We start from the raw sequence: 19,826 nt of genomic DNA, 5'->3' as shown, positions 1-19,826 counted from the left end.
CCTTCTTCCCCCGAATACTATTCCAAATCCCCCCATTCATACACTCCGGCTGCTTCGACATCATGTCATCCAACCCCGCTCTTCTCTCCCAGTATAGTTCGAGCAAACGCTGTGCCTCCTTCTTCGCGAGCTGTTCTCGGTCTTTGTCTTCCTGGAATGGTGGGATTCTGTCAATGAGGGATTTATCTGGGCTGTTGGGGTCAAGCTATGTGCCTTTTAGGATTCGGTTTCGTCGTTGGAGCAGCGCGATGGCTTGCTTCTCGGTTTCTTCGTAGAGTAGGGTCCAGGATTTGGTTTCTTGGTTTGTTGGGGAGGTGGAGGATTTTGGTTGCGAGTCCCAGGTGCAGATTGCGCGGAGGAGGGTTCGTTCGGGGTGGGGTTGGGGGAACATGGTGGTTGGATTTGGTGGGATGGATGTGGTTTTGGGAAAGGGGGGCTAGTTGGGGAAGTAGTTTTGTGATGGTCAGAGGTCAGTTGTAGGGGTTGAGATGGGGGTGAGGTTGGAATGAGGATTGTGGGGGAGGGATGGGTCATTAGCGAGGAATGATGGTATTCTTTCGTGTAGGATGACGGGGAGTTTACTATCCTTGCCGGTAGGCAGGCACGGGTCACCTGACACCTATGGTTTTGTTCTTTGGTCTGCTCTGGACTTTCCAGCCCCATAGCTATATGGGAGGACCGGGACCAAGTTTCGATCTAGTGCGGGGTCAGAATGAAGCATGCGTTTAATTCTATCGACGGTGTGTGATTCTACGTGGTGGATGTGGACACACGAATAGCACTCTAAGCAAATTTGCGTACCGCAGAGAAAGTCAAATAGAATGCCAACGCAATGCTGGTTCAGCTTGGGGAGAGAAGCCTTGTGGAGAAATTGTATGCAAACAGAAGGATACCTGCGTCCTCTGTGCATTGGAATTGTATGATACTATACCGTGCTGAAGATATACCATCCATAATCTCACTCCAGGGATTGCAACTGCTCAGCTGACATTGCAGCTGGGTTGAACCAGAAAAACAGAACCCGGTAGCCTTTGGTTCCAATGACCAGAATGTTGTTTTTTTGAGTCCATGCATTCATTTATGGTCGGTGTTCAGGTGGAATCCAGATCCTCTTTTGTTGTCCGAGAATCACCCAGCCATCAGCGATGGAGATCTGACATTGCTGCGAAGGTTGGGCATCGTCATACGGAATTTCATCCTCAACAGTAATCTTCGTCTTGGCCCAGTACATATTCTGCTCTAGAGATTCTAGGGCTTCTTGGAGTTCTTCGCCTGCGAGGCCCTGCAGTGCTGACTTGACCAGATTGCCGGTTTTTGTGTTCCACACTTCGACATCCCAGACTGGCACCGCGGCTAGAAGCCGACTGCTCCGAGAGAAATGGATTTCCCTGATGTGCCGTTCATACTGATAGCTTCCACATCCGTTTCGTGCCACGATCGACTCTCCTGTCTGGATATTTCGCACTGTGACACTTCCGTCATCTGAACCCGACGCTAGCAGCTTGTTTTTCGGTGAGATCTTCACTGTGTTGATGGAATGGCCCATGTTGTCCATAGTGCTTATAAGGTGGCCAGTTTCGGCATCCCAGATTTTGATGGTGGAATCCCTTGCTCCTGTCGCGACCAGAGAGCCATCGGTGGAAAACGCAACGGTTGTGATCAATTCCGAGTGGTGGTTTGGATTATCGGTGAATCCTCCAGGTGCGATGGCCCATAGATGGATTGTTTTATCCGATCCACATGATGCCAGCAACCGGCTGTCTGAAGAGAAGGTTACCTCTTCTATATGCCCTGTATGGTGACCCTTTAGAGTTTGATAGATCACGCCCATGTCTGCTTTCATCACTGTGATTGAATTGTTTCCTGGGGCTGCAATGTAGTTGTTGTCCGGTGAAAGAGAAAATATGGAATACTGATCTGCATTTGGGATAATTTGCTTTAAGCTCCAGTCGTTTATGTCCCAGATTATGACGCCATCTGAGCGAAAGCCTGCAAGCAGGGATTTATTGTCAGTCGAAAACCTGACCGTTGTGAAAGAGTCCAGACGCTGTATGGTGTGGTGCAATGCCCCGGTTTCCATATTCCAAATGATGATATGTCCCCACATGGCCGAACCAAGCAGTAGGCCGTTGCATGAAAACGAAATGCTGGTGATTTCTTCGGATGGATTGAAATTCCATTGTAAATTCCATGTAGTCGAACTCTTCTTCCACACATTGACCGTATGCTCCGATGAGCATGTTAGCATCTGGCTGTCCGGGGAGAAAGCCGTATCTGATATCCGACACGACAAGTCGGCAGGGCGCAGTGTCTGTGTCCGGTGCCATTTCTTTGTATCCCATATATGAATCTGGCCTTCGGACGACCCTGAGACCAAACTCTGCTTGTTCGGAGAAAATTCAACGCGCGTGAGGTGGCCCGAATCATACCCGTGTTCAACTTCTCTGTGTAAGGCCCCAGTTGCTGTCCCATATCTTCACATTCTTACCATCTGTGCCCGCCAGGAGCCGATCGTCTGGTGAGAAAGCTACGGAGTGAACACCGCTTTGATGTTCGAGGATTTGCAACAAACATCCCCAGTTCTCGTCCACTTGTGTAGGTTTGCAAATCCAGGAAGGAAGCGAGCCCGTGCTTCGCACCAGACTGTTCATCGGCGTAAGTATAAGTGCAGAAACGTAGAGCTGCAGGGGAGCCAAAGTCACGACAGGGAGATTCTTGAGGATGAATCGTTTGGCATCAATTAGATAGTCGGCCAATTCGGGATCTGCATGGAACTACATCAATAGTCAGAAGCATGATTTATAAAAATTGCTCATCCAGATCCTTGCCTCACAGCTTCTAATGATTGCAGCACGTCAACAACCTCGACTGTCTCTGGCAGGAGCCCCAGCAAGGCCATGGCCTCAAGCCAGTGAATAAAGTGAGCTCGTAGGAAATCAAGAATATCTCTGGGTAAAGTAATATTGCTTTCCTTAAGATGGTACACCCAGGACTGGCAGCTGTAGCGGATAGATGATAGTGGATTATCTGTTGGAGGCTTCACCTCCTGCGTTAGAAGACCATAATGTGGCAGCATATATATATTCTCTCTCAAAACTTCGTCAAGTCCTTCAAGCGATCTTTGGAGGATAGAGGTGTGAAACCCTTGCAATGATATATTGCGCAGTCGATAGTGATGTTGGATGAGCCAATCTTGAGCTGATTGATGGATCAGATAAACGGTGTCGCTGCGAAGAGTCAAGAATGATTTACAAAGGATAACAGAGTCCTTCCCTGCATTCATACCCGTCTCTAGCCCGGCGAGATGCTCAATCTCCAATAGAGTTAACGGGCGGCGTGCCAGCATAGCCACGGCGAGAACGTCCTTGCATTCTTGGTCTTCTATTCCCTCAAGTAGAAACCCATAGAGTTGGTACAAATGATCGGGGATCTGGGCCAGAATTCTTTTCCATTTGAACTCCGGCGACTCTTCGAGTTTCCGGATAACCAATGAAGCCCAGATGAATGTGTTGCTTGCGCGCTCGCAGAGTTGGTCTTTTATTTCAACTACATGTTCTTTGTTTGTGGCACGCTCTTGAATATCGGACATCTTTCGACTGATGTACGCGTTGATCAAGGGTGAAAGAATGCGATCATCTAGAGTCAGCAAGCGTGGTCTTTCCGATGCCTTGCTTGGCATGCTTGCTGGAAGCTCGTGCATAGGCCGGCTTGAAATCAGCCATTTGACATGGGATAGGTTATCCATGTGCAATATTCCATCCAGGAAGTTCCTCAGATATCTCCTCGATACTTCATCGCACTCATCAATAGCATCAATCACAACAATCACCCGGTCACAGTCGCTCAACATGTCGATCAAGATATCTTGCCAAGTAAAAATCGAATGCCGATCATATATAAATTTGTCCCCTGAGGAAGAGAATTTCTTCTGCAGGTGTTGTAGCAACCCTGGCTGTTGGCAGAGGAGCATCCATACCAGGCTCTAAAGGACTGCTGCTCCATTGTTCAATTTGTCGTCGCTAGATTGACAGAAAAAATAGATGAGCACTGGAGGGTCTCCACTTGCAGTTTTCAGTAAGCAAGAAGTTTGGATCTGCTTGATAGCCCCTATCAGGAGCATCGTCTTTCCTGTTCCAGCTTGCCCGCTGATCCATAGTCGTCTCGGTGCATCCTGTTCCTCCCATCTGGAAAACCGCCTAAACGCATCGGTTCTAAAGGTCCATGCGTACAAATCATCGATCGGCACTTCCTTGCGCTATTGGATGCTCCGAACGATGTTCTCTGGGTCGACGTGACTTATAGCGTGCAGACGGCCGTGGAAACTTTCAATGTCCTTCTGTGTCTTTTGATCCATGCTGATATCCCTCACTTTATCATTCAGGCATTCCAGTTTATAGAGACTCGAGTCTCGAAGAAGGTGGTCTTCTGCATCCTTAACGCCTTGCAAATCCCTACTCCAGTCGTCGAGGTCCAGTATTCCACGGGCCAACACGAATAGCTGTTTTTTATAGTAGAAGCAGACGCTCTTGATCTGATAAAATAGGAGGGACTGGTAAAGGTCTATGATCCTAGCTTCGATGTCCTTGCGGATTGTCGTTAAAGGACCCTCGTCACCGATGCGCTCTTGCCTTAAAAGTTGGTCGGTGAAATTGGAGTACCATTCAATTCTGCTAACGACATAACCCACACTATTGTACAATTCTGCGCCAGCTTTGACTGGCTTGAGCAATATCTGGTAGCGGATATTGTTAGCCTCTACGTGCTTGGAATGTCTAAGGTTTTGAAAACGCACTTACATCCACACTTGAAGATATGATTGCCCAAGGCAATGCAGTGTGCGTGATTTTTGTCATAGGGATATCGAGAATGTTCTTGATAGCTGTGACAACCTCGAGTTTGCTACCCAAAAGCTCACCCGCTGCTTTGTATCTTTCGACTTTCTCCAGACCCAGGGCGACGAGTTCTTTCATTTGCTCTTCTCCGAGACCTTGATTAACTTCGTCCCTGCCGAGAAAGACTGTGGAAAGTAATTCCTCATATTTCTCCATGTATTTTGCTTTCTTCTTGTCGGACTTTAGGTCGCTGTAAGCCTTTTCCCAAAGAGCCTTGTGAATCGAATATGAAGTCGTGGTGGAATGAGGCTCCTCAGAGGTCGTCGCGGTTCCTTCCTCTCCAACTGGCGTCGAAATACTGGATCTAGACAAAGTGGCCCCACTAGGATTGCGTTGACTATTCGCTGATTCGATGTCATCAGTAACAGCCGGCTCAACCGAGGTCGGCTGGCTTGCTCCATCATGAATAGGACTTGCAACGTTGGGTTCTGGAACAGTAGCGTCACGAAGTTCATCCCCAGCACCCGGAGTTCTGGTGCCGTTTGATAATTCTGAACAGCATTTGGGTTTTGCTTCGGTATCTCCCTGAATAGTGTCTTTCTGGGAACTCCGATGGTTTTGAAACCTTTGAAAGAGTCTGGTAAAACAACCTGCTTGCTCATCGGGCGCCATTGTGTGGTTGACCTCCACGTGATATTAGGGGTCATGGAATTGTAGTTCTAAGACCCTCCTCTCCGGAGGTTTTGGAAGGGCAGTGCCCAGTATACCACATCTTCCCTCATTGTGGAATGATAAGTCAGATTAGGAGTTTTCCCGTCACAAGTGAGACACATGTGTCGGGCTCTGACTGGCTATCAGGAACTTATGTGGAACGAACGGCTGCAGGTGTTCTGCAGCCAGCTCCACCAGGCCACCGAATCAACCAATGTATGGAGTAGGCTATCTTTGTATGTCGGACAGTCGGACATGACATGGCCCACGTGTTCGACGCCAGCGCGCTTAGTACAAGTGTCGAAATTTTGCTCAGACCCTCGAAGTATTAGGCCGGGCGAAAAAAAAGCATCTTCTTGATTGTATCCCCGAAAATTGGAACCGGCTGCCAGGGGTCTGAGGTAGGAAATGCTGCCTAGATTAGAGCCTGTATACGCGGGGAAATCGAGGTGATGACCGCTGGATAGTTATTTGGTCCGGTTAAATCGCGAAGCTGCCCCGCGCCAAGAACATAAGGCCTCGCTACAGCCACACGGGCGGATGCGACAACCACACCTTTCTCTTCCTCTATCTTTCTCATTAGACAGCCCGCCGTACAAAAGTCTACAATAAAGTCTTCATAAGTCGATAGGCTATCATATCAACACTCCTACGAGATTATTATATTCCATCCAGGGCCTTACTCACAGTCTCGCGCAGGGCAGGGCATCCGATAGAAATAGAAACTCTCCGACGGATTCAATTCAAGCGGTAAAGATTCTGCTGGTCATAAAAATTAAGCTTCTATAAATAGTGATAGGGTAGGCGGATTTAGGGGGTGTGGCTGTAGCCTAGGTTGCCGGTGTGGCTGTAGCGGCTCCCATAGTCCTCCTATCATCCATCAGTTTGTATTGAACATAAGGCTCGGCTCAATTAATCACGCTCTCCAATTTAAGCCTAGTCTTTCTAACATCCCAGTCCTACTGAGGCAGTCACATCGTACTCCATGAACCTCGGCACACCAAAAGCTGTTAGCATCTGAACTCTGCCCAAGTTCCCCCGCTTATCGTTAGCAACATTTACTCAGCGCCTGCGAGACTTATTACTTGTTGACCACCCCATGCGAGTCTCGCAGGCGCTGAGTCCTTCGCTCCATCCCTCGCTCCATCAGTATTAAGAATGTCCACTCCAGACCGACATAACGGACTACAGTATCTGCCTGCGATACCATTCGAGACTGTCCTCACATATGTGGATCTCGAGTCGATCAAGGCACTGCGTCTAACAAACCGAACGCTCGCCGAGAAGTGCATTGGACCCCGCTTTTTAAAGTCCATCGAACATCCTACTCTGGACTTCTCGCTGCAGAAAATTCGTAACCTTCTTGTCTTAACTCGCGATCATGTCATCAGCCAGAAGGTTCGTTCTCTGGCATTCTTCGCTACAACCATAGATTCTTCAAGATTGGAGAAGAGCATAATATCTGGAAAATACATTGAGCGGGTATCCTTCGGGTTCAGGCAATCGTATGAGAAGACTAAGGAGGTGTATACCCCCGAGGGACTTTCAAACGCCAAATCCGACCTGATCTGGCTTAAAGAACAGGAAGAGGCTAGAGACAAGGAGTCATCAAGCGAGACGATCCAGCTCCTTCAGCTTGTGTTCAAGCGGTTTGAGAATTTGCAGTCTATCCATTTAGACGGCGCGGTCATCTACAGACGTACGGACAGAGGATATCCTTCTAACGGGAAGTGGTATTCGTTTTGGTTACGAGCCTGGCATGTTTTCACGATGGTTATGACGGCGATGGTGCAAACAGGGGTCTCGATGAAGAAACTCAATTTCTATCGCGGGACTCGTCGGTGCTGCATTCCAGCTGGTAAAATCACCGCCTACGCATCAGGTCTGAGCCAAACAGAGCTAGAGGTGCTCTGCAAGGGCCTGCAATCGCTCGAGCTCAGCATTTCGGGGGAGATAAGCGATGCTTTTGGCCTCGCCAAAGCAGATCCACCATGGGAATGGGACGAGGAGGAACCCCCGGTCAGACCATCTGGCTCACCGATGGAACATTTATTCTCAGGAGACGATCCTCGGGCCGCGCTAGCAGATGGGACACCAGGAATTACATCCCTTTTTCTCAAGAATGCGTTTGATCTCCGAGAGCTCAGCTTGACTTTCCGTCGTACCGTGCCACCAGGTTCGAGCTTAATGAACAGCTACGACGGTATTATTCACAGTATCGCCCATGACACTCGGTTTCCGATGCTGGAATCATGTTCCTTCGCTGGATTTCCGGCCAAGATGGATTCGATTCTGCTTTTCCTCAAAAACCATTCCAATCTTCGTTCGTTCACGCTGCATGAGTGTTATCTGACTACTGGGTCATGGACACCGATCTTTGCTCATCTGGACCGATCAATGCCAAGGCTCGAGAATCTCAGCTTCTCCAACTTATTTGGTAAACACATGCAGAATCTGAGATATGCGCAACCACTGAGGAATTTTGGGGAATCGAGTGACAACGAGCAGGAGCAACAGAGCCACCCACTAATTGGCGAGCGGGAGGGTGTTGGCATGGTGGTTTTGCTGCCAATTTGGGACACCGATGAGCCGGAGCACCAGAAAGAGTTCCTAAGAATGAACGGGAGAGCTGTGCACACCAGAACCTTCACCCGCGATGAACTGAAGAAAGGGCTTGTGTTTCGGCCGCTACATCCAGACGGAGGTCGGCCTCTCGGCTCTCCTCACTATACAAACTGGTATCATCGACGTGAGGACCAATATGGGCTTCTGAAATAGTCTATGCCTGTCCTGCTCGGGGATTTCTGTGGAAATATTTCTACCATCGGATATTGATCTTCTTCTTCTCTTTGCAACAACAAGAAAAGCATAACACTCTCATGCCAGAGCACCCCCATACCGAAAAATGGATGTTAATTATTGATATGTCAAGGCCCCGACCGCAAAATGGAGTAAAGCTGGCAACTCATACGTATACATATACAGTAGTTACCAAGGACGAGATTCGGTATACCGAACCCTACCAATGGGTTACCAATGTCCTGATGGGACGGTTTTCTCTAGCCCTCAGTCCAAGACAGATCCAAGCGTAGCTTCTGGTCTTTCTGATGATATGGGCGACGAGCACAGTCACGACGTCCAGACGCGCCGTGCCGTGGCGAGATTGAGCCCTCTGTCGAGGTCGTCAGCGGTAAGTCGCGAGGGCTTCTTAGCCTTTTTGAGATTGCCGTCAATGCATGCATCAAAGAACACCTGGTCCAAAGTGTTTGATGCCATGGTGTAGGTAAGATGGAGATCGTGTGCTATAGGTACGTTGTCGGGTCGAAGAGCAAACCACGCACTACCGAAGAAATCTTAAATTGATGCCTGAGGCCTCAATCAGGCTTCACTGTCAGCATATTGTGACTGGGGCATTAGAGTGTCCCCCATTTTTCTGGAAGACTAGGAAGTCTCTGTGGAATAACCTCAGGTCACTTGCTAGTATCAGGTCACTGGTATGGGCTACTTCGAGGTTATGATGCGCGCAATAGGACACATTACTCCAAACACACCAATTTCGTCTGACTACAACCCGAGAGATGCCATTTACCCGATGGCCGCTATGGCGCGCTCCCTGCCGCGTGAGTCTATGGCCGTAGCCTCCCTGGCTCGCCTAAAGAACTTCCAGGCTGTTGAATTGCTTTTGAATTCAATTAACTCATATTGTAATCATTTTTTCTACCAAACCACAGCTCCCTCAACTCGCAAAACCCTTCACTTGGTCCTCCCGATAAGACCTCGGAAATAACCATCTCCGGCAAGTAGTCGCGTGCGTTTTTTGGCACGTCCGAATCCTTCGCTCCTGCGACTGCGCCTCGGTGTGATGCGTACCAATGGGCTTCGTCGCCGGCTACGTCGAGTCGGACCACATGCCGTAACCTACTTCCTTGGTTGAATGATGGCTGTCAATCTTTCTTCGGCCCTGGTTATCGCCGTCGGGGTTATGCCTTCGTCCGGCAGCTGTTTATTTGGCTCTACGCTCTACAGGCGTCTTTTGTCCCCATCTTCGGCTTATCTTGCATGGTCGGAACGGAGAGTTAGCCGGGAGTTCCTGGTGCTGACACTTGTGGGAGTTTGTGAATGCTATTCCTTTGCCAAGTGCGTATTCTGCGTATCGAGTGCATAACACTAGGTAGTCCGTCCGGGAATATCGGGATAGCATCGTATTTGCCTTCGAGGCCTACTCGTCTATCTGGCATTGATTCTAATTGTGAGGACGAGTTTCTTTGCTACGGTTATTATTTGACCGCACTTACTGCAGTAGACGCCAAAACACTATGACTTCTACTCTCCACTCCTCGGGTTACCGGACCCGGCCTGACACCACCAGTACCCATTGCGACAACCAATCCTCCCAAACCACAACAGAATCTTCCAGACTACTACCTACAACACAAACCATCCCTGCAAACCCATCCGATCATGTGTCCAACCCACCGCATCCCGGTTGGTCGCCCTACTTTAAATAAAATTGCGGTGGGTTTACGGCGCACACAGCAGCCAATCGCCACCCAGCCAGATGAACCTAACCGTCTAGTGTTGATAAGATGTTAATGAGATGGTGAATCATATCAAATCAGAACAGCGAAAGGTGTCACTGCCCGGAGTCCCCGAAATTAGCCTTCCCGGGAAAGCTTAGATTTGCTTATCGGGGCTGCACAGCCCCCGCGATAAAACCCACTTCTATAGAACTCACATGATGTGATGATGAGGCGGATTGAGGGGTAACAGGGATTGATGCGCGGAATATGGATTCATGGGTGGTGATGGGATTCTCTGTGGTGGTGGGTTTGGGGGTATATATTGAGCGATCGGGTCACTGGAGTTTGGGTTAGTTGAGAGACAAGCAGAGTGAATCGGGTTTGTGAGTCAATCATTGGAAGCTTACCACATTTTAACATGGCATACAACACCGGTTCGCAAAATCCCGGCTTGGACTGGAAGTTCCAGTGCATGTCGGTCCTTGATGTCAAACAAGCAACCGCGAAGATCAAGCGGAATGAAGCGAGTTACAAGTTCCAGTCTGGAGAAATCGGTACCGTCTCTCGCATCGACACCAACCAAGTTCCCAGCAACAATCCCATCGAGGACCACATGGCCACGGGTAAGATTGACCTGGGAAAAGGCGGTATCTGGCATTGTTGGGCTATATACGACGGACATGGGTGAGTAGACTTACTAACCCTTTCAAAGTAAGTCCTCACTGATACAATCAGCGGTGAACAAACCGCCATCGTGCTCTCCCACGCCCTAATCCCATACGTGGAACGCGCTCTACGAGCCCATTTCGAGTCCTCCCCTGAAACAACAATTGAGGACAGCATCATCACTGCTTTCAACACTCTCGCCGAGGATATATCCGCAGATGGTCTAGCTGCCCTAGAAAGCGCACATAGCCATGCCGAGGTGCAAGCCCGTCTTGCCCCAAACTACGCTGGCTCTTGTGCTCTTCTCGCGCTATACAACCCATCCGAGTCCATGCTCTACGTGGCTAACACTGGTGACTCACGCGCCGTTCTCGGGACTCCAGCCGAGTCCGGATCCGTCCATGGGACCGTCGTTATGTCAAATGACCACGCAGCGGCCAACGAGGCCGAGGTGGAAAGATTGAAAGCACTTCACCCCGATCAAGATGATATAATCACTAAACGTGACGGCGACTGTGCCCGTTACGTCGGCATTGCCGTCACTCGTGCGTTCGGAGACGCCAGATGGAACTGGCCCAAGGAAGCTATGACCAAGTGGGAAAAGGAGTATTCTGGAAAGCCTGCCCCGGGCAGCGTTACCAACCCGCCCTATCTCGAGGCCACCCCGGAGGTGAAGAGCTACAAGCTGAAGGGTGGGGAATTTCTGATTCTCGCATCAGATGGTCTTTGGAACCACCTGACCAGTGAGGACGCCGTTGAGGCCGTCAGCAAGTGGGTGAAGGTTACTAAGGAGGGCACGCTAGCGGAAGTCGGTTCTGGCACGCCTTTGGCATTTGGGGGTGAAGAGACAAGCCCTGATCACGCAGAGGGAATCTCCTATTGGGACCCTTGGCAAGTCAAGCCGGAATGGTTCGTTTATGAGGATGACAATGCTGCTACACATCTCGTGAAGAATGGCTTGGGTGGAGCGCAACGACAGCTGTTCACGGGAGTTTTGACGGTTGATACGCCTGTCAGTAGGACGATGAGGGATGATGTGACTGTTCAGGTTGTGTTTTTTGATGGTGCTTAGTGGTTGACTTTGGCTGTTTGTTGGGTTTCGGTTTTTGGTTTGCTTTTTTTGCGTCTTTTGTGTGCCGTTCTTCTCCTTGCATTCACAGACCTTTCAGTCCCATGCAGGGGATATATTTCTTCCTTATAGTGGCGGTCACACCATGCCAGACTGCGGCACACATTGTCGATTTGCATTTGAAGCTGCAGGCTTTGATAGTCCTCCGCAGCGGTGCCCAAATGAACATACTTCTCGTCCCTTCAAAGGGCGCCATTGCGCCCTGGACAAGACCTCTCCAACTGAATATTGGACATACCAAACTGGCAGTCACTTTGTAGCTGTAGAGGTTCCACGATCAATATCTTTCGAGTCCTTGATCAAGATTATGAGGGAAGGAATAGCCCCCCGACTTGCAAATCACTATCACGATTGTTCCCCTGAGCAACTAGGATCCCATTGTCGGATTAATGGCCATTGGCCACACCGAATCACCCAATGCGGTCTTGTCAACATGCCGACTTTCTGAGCGACAAAGTGGAAACTGTGATGTTCTCTTACCGATGGCACTCTATTAAACCGACCGTCCTGGAATACCGATCCTTGATCAGGTCACGATCATGGATAGGGGGCCCTGCATCATAATCTCGCACAAGAAGATACTCCAGTTTGCATGAACCTCGGTTTGCTCTTTCCGCTATGCCGCCATTACTAGCGATGGACAAGATGCCAATGATCATACCTTTTTTAGAGACCTCGCCTAAAGTGAAGAGCTTCGATTTAGTCATAGATTTACAGGTACCTAGTCCTCGGAAGATTTATCGGTCAACGGAAGTTAACCGGTTCCAGAACTTTGGTACGCTAAAGCCGAAGGAGTGGGGGATCAGCGTGAAAGGGATCTCAGTTTCCCGAGCAATCCGCAGCGTTGTCGGGAAGTTGAGGTTGTCAGGGGCATTATATATGACTGATTGCGCTATATAGGTACCCTATCTCCGTGACAGACTGGCTCTTTATGTCAAACATGATTTCGCTCATGTTGTGCCGCCGGGGAAGTCCATTTTTACCTTATGAAATCAGTTGAAAAGCTTGTGCAAGCCATTCCTCAACCTACCGAGAAGGGCCCACTTTACCGATTAGCTTGTGAGGCTTGGTCTGGTAGCGTGACGCTGGCCAATGGTACCCACCGGAAGTCCATGGATCTGGAAAAATCTTCCATGGGCTAAGCTTCTTGTAGAAGATCGGAGTCGGGGTCATCTGAAAAGGCGGCTGAGAGGTGGATCTGAGAGAATTTCGATATCTCAGCTTGATGCCTGTCCCCAGGTATACCTATCCCCAGGTCAATTTTGCCATCAGGCTGAAGACTTTCAGGTGGCTGCATCCCAGGGACGTGGCTCTCCACGAATGGCAGGATACGCCAGATCATCCCAGGTCGAAGTATTCGATTTGAATTCCATGAATTGTGCCTATGGCGCTTTCTCTTCAGCTGAACATCCAGCCGCTCCATCGCAGATACAAAGCCAAGAGAATACATCTCCGGTTCTTGTGGGATGGGTCCGATCAGTGCATGCTTCTATACTCGGTCCATCTTCGAAGCATCCTCTGTGTTCTACTTAGCTGATTAGAACAACGGGCCTCCTGCTAGAGTCTTAGTTGGATAATATGGGTCGAACAAACAAGACCCCACTAGGATCGCTGCTCTATCTCCCACCCGGGACAATGCAGAATCCATACAGAACCTAGCCGAACTATGGCCCATAAGACTATCGGCTCAGAGCGACCAAATTGTGGGCCAGAGATCTCGGATATGCTCGCGAACATGTTGTCCGTGAGACAGCGCACCCTCAAAGCTGTAAAGTAGGCTCTGTCTCGGGAGCATACAAACCGCCCAAACACCCTTCTTAGTCTTCCACTCTTCAAGCCATTCTCCAGTCTCATCTCCTCGTCATGAAGTTCGTCACTGCTTTTCTCCCCCTCATCGCCAGTGTCAGCGCCCACTGCATCCGCAGTCCGGTTGAGCATCGTGCTGCCGATGGCCTCGCTGACATCAACTATTTCAACTACACCAACCTTGGTAGTCCCCTGAACTGGTACGGGCTTAAGCCCGAGTCCAACGAGGCTTGTACCAAGGGCAAGCACCAGTCCCCCATCGACATTTCCACCACCGCCATCAACTACACCTCCCGGAGCGCGATCAAGCTCGATCTGCCCACTGCTGATGGTGCCAAGTTCGAAAACCTCGGCTCTGGTTTGGAGGTGGTCTTGACCAATGGATCCCTCACTGCCAACGGCAAGGTCTACCCTCTGGCACAGTTCCACTTCCACACCCCCAGCGAGCTCCGCATCAACGAGGAATACTTCCCCATGGAAGCTCACTTTCTCTTCGAGACGTCCGGTACGTTTAACGTCCGCTTTTCCTAACGTGTATCCATACTGACGGGTTGTCCATATAGCTGGCGAGAGTGCTGTTGTGGCCTTCTTCTTCCAGCTCTCCGAGTTCGGATACTCCGTCCCTCTCTTCGACTCTGTCTTTGCCCACATCGATGACATCAGCGAGGCGGGTACATACACCACGACCGGTGTTCTGGACTTTGCCGGCCTGACGGCTCACTTTGCTCGTCACGGTGTCTACCAGTACACTGGCTCTCTGACTACACCTCCCTGCACTGAGGATGTCGCCTGGTTCTTGAGCACCGAGCCCCTTCCTCTGAACGTGCAGAGCTACAACAAGGTCAAGAAGATCCTCAAGTTTAACGCCCGCAATACTCAGAATGCCTTGGGTCAGGATAACCTGCTTGAAGTTGCGGCGGGTGAGTTGAACTGATCAAAATGGGAAGCTTTGAGTGCCGTTAGGTCCGAAGGGTTGTATTATATCGAGATATACTGTAATGATGATTATGATGGTTGTGATGTCTACTTAGTCAGTAATCAAATTCATCACTGAGCACATTCGGACAGAAAGTGTTCTTTCCATAAACATAGAATTTGAGACGGAGGCTTACGCTAGCTCAAATAAGCGTAAGAAAACAACAACCTCCTCAGCGAGGTAATCACGGGTGCCAGAATATCTCCAAGCCTTTGATGCTGCTCGTCAACAAGCGCATGCCTAGGCAGGATTTCACGCCGGACATGGTTTTGACGTGACATATCTCAAGCGCTTCCATCATTATCGCAAGTTTCTATCTTCTCTTGAATGACGGAGTACTTGGAAAACAGATAGCATATTGCGCTTCCCAGAGGCAATCCGGGTGATCGGCATCACAGAGAGGCGTTCCGACAATCGATCGCGTGTTGTGCTTGGCGCTAAACCCCGTTTGGACTGCGTGTATACTACACAGTACACACACCAAAGGCTGATCTCGACACATAGAGACTAACTCCACGTGAAAGGGATATTTTTCTGCCTGGAGTCGGAATCAACTTCGGTCAGTGCACGACCGAGCACAAGCAATGACATTGTTCTATCTCCGGTCGGGTTATCAATGACGACATTTCCCCGCGATGTGTCTAGCGGGTTGTGCTTATGGCCCGTACGACGCGACCCATCTCTGAGGGGTGTGCTTACCCCGGTCTCGCAAACTATCGTAGGAGACGGACTAGTATCTGATATGGTCATCTCGGCTTGCTGGATTGCAGTTGCGTCGATATTAGGATCGAGCAGTGAGGGGTGGTCGCGCACGAGCGATATGCTAGTCAGGGTAATCACCCGTCAAGTCCGAGATTAAAGACGTGACGCAGCTGATTCTTGCGCATTATGGCTGAGGAGTTAAGCACAAGACCCTAAAGGAGAGTACTAAAAGCCTATGTATTAGTAGCGATATTAGACTACTAGTATTAACGCTCTTGAAATGGGGATCAGAGGGAAGTCATGCCGTCAGCAGTACACAGATATATATCTCGGGCCGTGGCTTAGACTTCCGCACAGTAGACTCACTTGGCCTGGAGAAGATATCGATATTAACAATAGCACTGTGTAAATGATGCCGAAGTTGAAAAAACTTGGGCAATCCTAGAAGCAGGCGTGGAAATTCAATGGTAAGGTGTTAAACACGGTCGGGGCGGGCGACCTCGGAGCCGCAAGCCAAACACTACCAAACAATGGAACTCCTCGGATGTCTCTCCCCATCTCCCCTTCTCGTTTCCCTCTCACACTGGACTACGGTCGCAGCCTATCTCCCCAACTTGCAATCCCTGCTATAACAGATGCCATCCCGACCCACCCGAGCTGAAGGGCAACCCGGGGGAGCCGGGGCAAAATCAGCTCTCCCTTCTGACTGGCCCCCCGGCGCTGCTAAACTGCTTTCACTCACCGGCATCCCCATGGGGAGACCCCGACCTGACCTCTCTTCCCCATGGCATGATGACCACCTCCATTCGACCATTTAACAGTTGCAGCTAACATACCTTCTCGTCTCATCGCCCCATGGTTGTTGTCTCATACTGGGCTAGTGATGGTGACGCTCAAAACACGGAGGATGCGTGAGTCACAAGTGGGCCCGAGATGGCGCCGACCAAAAGCTCCCCTCGGACTTGAATACCTGGATAGGTCGGGACAAGAACCTCGGTGGCCTACCTTCAACAGTCGCCCGGACCCTCGTCTACGCGAAGGATCCCGTGGTGACCACGCAGAGCCCGGAAGTGAACCACGCAGCGTCACACGAACCCCTCCCTGCGACCGGGAAGGTTCAGGCGCTGATCAATTGGGCGTCCTGCGCGAGCCAACAAGACGTGGAAAAAGCAAGGGGCTTTTAGCCATGGGGCCGTAATGGGTAGAGGCATGCAAAGTGTCATTCCACGTGTCGCGGAAGCTAACCCGGCGGCAATTTCACTGGTCAGCAATTGGCAAGCAGTCCCATCGAAAGAGCCCAACGGTCTTCCGATTCTGATGCTCAACCAGTAGATGATGGGTTGACCAACCCCGGCTGAGTGACGGCCTGACTGGGATGCACGGAGAAATCCGGCTAAACTGGTAGCTCCCTGGTTGTGTTCCCCGTCACTGTTCCTTCTCCATACTTGCATTTCTGTCTGGGGGATGTTCCCTCCTCCATGCTTCCCCTCTTTTCTCCCATCCCCGCAAACTTACTGGATCCTTTCATACCCCTCTTGTCTGGCTATCTCAACCATGCGATGTGAACTTCCCACCGTATCATCCGGCTCGGGCTAGCGCTTGCCAAGACACGCGGGCGTGGCCATTCCCAGGCCGTCCGCCACGAAGCTTGTATGCAATCAGCGGATGAAGTCCATCCCGGCCTCCTTGATGCCGAAGCTGGGCCGATGACAAACCGTGCATAATCACGGCCCCCATGTCATCCGACTGGCCCCATGGGGATGAATGACATCCTTGGGGTAAAGGGATTCTGGCACGCCTTACCAGACCCAGCTAGCCGGGGAGCCACCGGCGAAGTCTGGCTAAATGAAGTGACCAATCATCGGCCACTGAGTGCAGCTCGTGGAAATTGCATGACATCGATGTCGTCGACGAGCAACAGTGGTCTAGTATCAAAGCGGGATGGCTTAAGCGGAAAATCAAACAGCTGCTCAGAAGAAAACAAAAAGCTGCAGCTATATGCGACAACTAACAGACGTTGCGTCCTTGGCGAATTGCTTTTATGTCGCGTGTTCCCGTGCGATCGTCTCTGCCAGGTTTATATTTTTTTTTTTCACTCTCACTGAGATACCCTCGTCTTCACTCGTCTCTGCTCTTGATTTGCTTGCTGTTATTAGTATCTTTTAGGAGGATTGATTGCCCATACAGCCATCCAAAATGGGCATGGGTGCAGGCGCTGAGGCCGTCTCCGGCAGGCGTGCTGAGCTCGCCGGTAACCACGTCGGATGGCGTGGACTTATGAGCAGCAAGAAGACCTTTGCGATTGCGCTTTTCGCGTCGCTAGGTGGCTTCGTCTACGGATGTATGTGATTGATGTGATAAGCTTTCTAACATTGGCTGATGACCTTGACAGACAACCAGGGAATGTTCTCGGAGATTCTTACCATGTCGTCCTTCATTAAAGCTGTATGTCTCGTCCCTCCTGCAGCCGACATCTGTCTACCCCATCTAACTTGACAAGACCGACGGATATGCAGCGCGGACCGGTCTCAAGCAGGGTATGCTTACGTCGATTTTGGAGTTGGGTGCTTGGGTTGGTACACTCTTGAACGGTTATCTCGCCGATGCTCTTGGCCGTCGACAAACGGTTGTTGTAGCGGTGTTCATCTTCGCCATTGGTGTGATCGTCCAAGCCTGTACCAAAAACGCCGGCTACATTTTCGCCGGTCGGTTTGTGACTGGTCTGGGAGTTGGTAATTTGAGTATGATTGTGCCTCTGTACAATGCCGAGTTGGTATGTCGGATCTTCATCGATATCTGTGCTACCACTAATGCGTCCAGGCCCCTCCTGAAATTCGTGGCTCCTTGGTCGCTGTGCAGCAGTTGTCCATTACCTTCGGTATCATGGTCAGCTTTTGGGTAAGTTCTATGCTATTATTTATGAGGAATTGAAGCTAATTAGGGTCAGATCGGTTACGGTACCAACTACATTGGAGGTACGGGTGCTGGCCAGTCCAAAGCGGCATGGGAGATTCCTGTGTGCATCCAGATTATCCCCGCACTAATCCTGGCAATTGGAATGGTTTTCTTCATGCCCCAATCTCCGCGTCACCTTATGAATCAAGGCCGAGACGAGGAGTGCCTGCAGACTCTTGCCCGCCTGCGCAATGCATCGACCGACGACATTCTGGTCCGCATTGAATATCTGGAGATCAAATCACTCCGGATGTTTGAGGACGAAACAGCGAAGAAGAAGTACCCCCAGTACCAGGATGGTTCATTCAAGAGCCGCTTCATGATGGGCCTGTACGACTACGCGTCGCTAGTGACCAACAAGTCACTGTTCAAGCGGACCACTGTTGCGGTATGCTAGCACGTCTCTACTCCCGGATGTTCTCACTAACATCTCTACAGTGCCTGGTCATGACATTCCAGCAATGGAATGGAATCAACGCGATCAACTACTACGCGCCACAGATTTTCGAAGGTCTGGATCTTGGCGGCAACACTACCTCGCTGCTGGCGACCGGTGTTGCTGGTATATTCGAGTTTGTGTTTACCATTCCTGCTGTTCTCTGGGTCGACAACATTGGTCGTAAGAAGATTCTGATTGCCGGAGCTATTGGCATGGCGGTCTGCCATTTTATTTGTGCCGGTCTCATTGGCTCGTACCAGGGGACGTTTGGGGAACACAAGAGCGCTGGATGGGCGACGGTGGCCTTTGTATGGATTTTCATCATCAACTTTGCCTACTCCTGGGGTATGTGGCCCGCCACGATGGCGCTTCTTCATGCTAATAAATCCTAGGTCCGTGCGCTTGGATTGTGGTGTCGGAGGTCTTCCCGCTGAGCATGCGTGCCAAAGGTGTCAGTATCGGTGGTAGCAGCAACTGGGTAAGTGACTCTAGCTTCGCAGGCTACGAACTACATTTCTAACGAATTCAGCTGAACAACTTTGGCGTTGGTCTGGCCACGTCCCCCTTCATCGCGGCATCTGCTTACGGCACCTTCATCTTCTTCGGCTGTGTCACAGTAGTCGGCGTACTTTACGTGTGGTTCTTTGTGCCCGAGACCAAGGGACGTACGCTGGAGGAGATGGACGAGCTGTTCGGCTCTGAGGGCATGGCAGCCGAGGACGAGGCGCTGCGGCAACGGATCGACCGCGAGATCGGGCTGACAGCTCTCCTCCACGGGGAGATCATCGAAACTACCGATAAAGTTCCCGAAAAGGCGGTCCATGAGGACAATGTGGTTGTGAATCCTCCCTCGGCATAAGCCGATCCGAATGACCGCACAAACAGAGGCTAAAATGGCGGGCGGACAAGGCAGACAGACCCCGGCCCCCGAGCCCCAAGCAGACCACTGCACGGGCATCACTTTGCCCTCCCTTTAGCCGTAATCCAATAGCTAATAACCAAGCCTAATAATATTCTCACCTCCAAATACCCACTTAGGCTATATTCCCCTCTGCAGCTGAACGCGAGGCTTCGTCACCCTGCCCAACCA

General features: G+C 50.5%; 5 protein-coding genes across 5 annotated transcripts; 4 read left to right on the top strand and 1 right to left on the bottom strand.

Moving 5' to 3' along the window:
• Window positions 1-1,034: 1,034 nt before the first annotated feature.
• Window positions 1,035-5,983, bottom strand: BO94DRAFT_568629 (WD40 repeat-like protein). Its single transcript, XM_025614697.1, has 7 exons — window positions 5,178-5,983; window positions 4,793-5,141; window positions 4,274-4,755; window positions 3,992-4,249; window positions 2,834-3,952; window positions 2,489-2,774; window positions 1,035-2,463 (listed from the first exon to the last, which is right to left on the bottom strand). The coding sequence occupies exons 1-7, from the start codon at window positions 5,502-5,504 to the stop codon at window positions 1,079-1,081; spliced, it is 4,206 nt and encodes a 1,401-aa protein (XP_025463931.1). The 5' UTR covers window positions 5,505-5,983; the 3' UTR covers window positions 1,035-1,078.
• A 718-nt stretch (window positions 5,984-6,701) lies between these two features.
• BO94DRAFT_524192 (uncharacterized protein) lies at window positions 6,702-8,321 on the top strand (the record flags this gene model as incomplete). Its single annotated transcript, XM_025610252.1, has 1 exon — window positions 6,702-8,321. The coding sequence occupies one exon, from the start codon at window positions 6,702-6,704 to the stop codon at window positions 8,319-8,321; it is 1,620 nt and encodes a 539-aa protein (XP_025463930.1).
• A 2,106-nt stretch (window positions 8,322-10,427) lies between these two features.
• BO94DRAFT_538599 (PP2C family serine/threonine-protein phosphatase) lies at window positions 10,428-12,035 on the top strand. Its single transcript, XM_025612527.1, has 2 exons — window positions 10,428-10,747; window positions 10,799-12,035. The coding sequence occupies exons 1-2, from the start codon at window positions 10,482-10,484 to the stop codon at window positions 11,799-11,801; spliced, it is 1,269 nt and encodes a 422-aa protein (XP_025463929.1). The 5' UTR covers window positions 10,428-10,481; the 3' UTR covers window positions 11,802-12,035.
• Window positions 12,036-13,721: 1,686 nt separating this feature from the next.
• On the top strand, window positions 13,722-14,650 carry BO94DRAFT_524186 (carbonic anhydrase family protein; the record flags this gene model as incomplete). Its single annotated transcript, XM_025610251.1, has 2 exons — window positions 13,722-14,169; window positions 14,228-14,650. 2 exons carry the CDS (start codon window positions 13,722-13,724, stop codon window positions 14,596-14,598), a joined length of 819 nt encoding a protein of 272 aa, XP_025463928.1. The 3' UTR covers window positions 14,599-14,650.
• A 2,888-nt stretch (window positions 14,651-17,538) lies between these two features.
• On the top strand, window positions 17,539-19,595 carry BO94DRAFT_474102 (putative MFS monosaccharide transporter; the record flags this gene model as incomplete). Its single annotated transcript, XM_025608505.1, has 8 exons — window positions 17,539-17,683; window positions 17,735-17,787; window positions 17,843-18,115; window positions 18,163-18,240; window positions 18,290-18,685; window positions 18,736-19,081; window positions 19,129-19,214; window positions 19,266-19,595. The coding sequence occupies 8 exons, from the start codon at window positions 17,539-17,541 to the stop codon at window positions 19,593-19,595; spliced, it is 1,707 nt and encodes a 568-aa protein (XP_025463927.1).
• Window positions 19,596-19,826: the final 231 nt, after the last annotated feature.

This window comes from Aspergillus sclerotioniger (genome assembly GCF_003184525.1).
Source record: "Aspergillus sclerotioniger CBS 115572 chromosome Unknown BO94scaffold_29, whole genome shotgun sequence".
NCBI classification, from domain to species: domain Eukaryota; kingdom Fungi; phylum Ascomycota; class Eurotiomycetes; order Eurotiales; family Aspergillaceae; genus Aspergillus; species Aspergillus sclerotioniger.
This window is presented reverse-complemented; position numbering and strand designations above follow the sequence as displayed.

Bases quoted from the DNA above. Each gene is read 5' to 3' on its own strand.
- BO94DRAFT_568629 (XM_025614697.1), bottom strand. From the start codon at position 5,504: ATGGCGCCCGATGAGCAAGCAGGTTGTTTTACCAGACTCTTTCAAAGG. The intron at 4,756-4,792 runs GTGCGTTTTCAA...CCAAGCACGTAG, and splicing joins ATCTTCAAGTGTGGATGTAA to AGGCTAACAATATCCGCTAC. The intron at 2,464-2,488 runs GTAAGAATGTGA...GATATGGGACAG, and splicing joins GCTCCTGGCGGGCACAGATG to CAACTGGGGCCTTACACAGA.
- BO94DRAFT_538599 (XM_025612527.1), top strand. From the start codon at position 10,482: ATGGCATACAACACCGGTTCGCAAAATCCCGGCTTGGACTGGAAGTTC. The intron at 10,748-10,798 runs GTGAGTAGACTT...TGATACAATCAG, and splicing joins GCTATATACGACGGACATGG to CGGTGAACAAACCGCCATCG.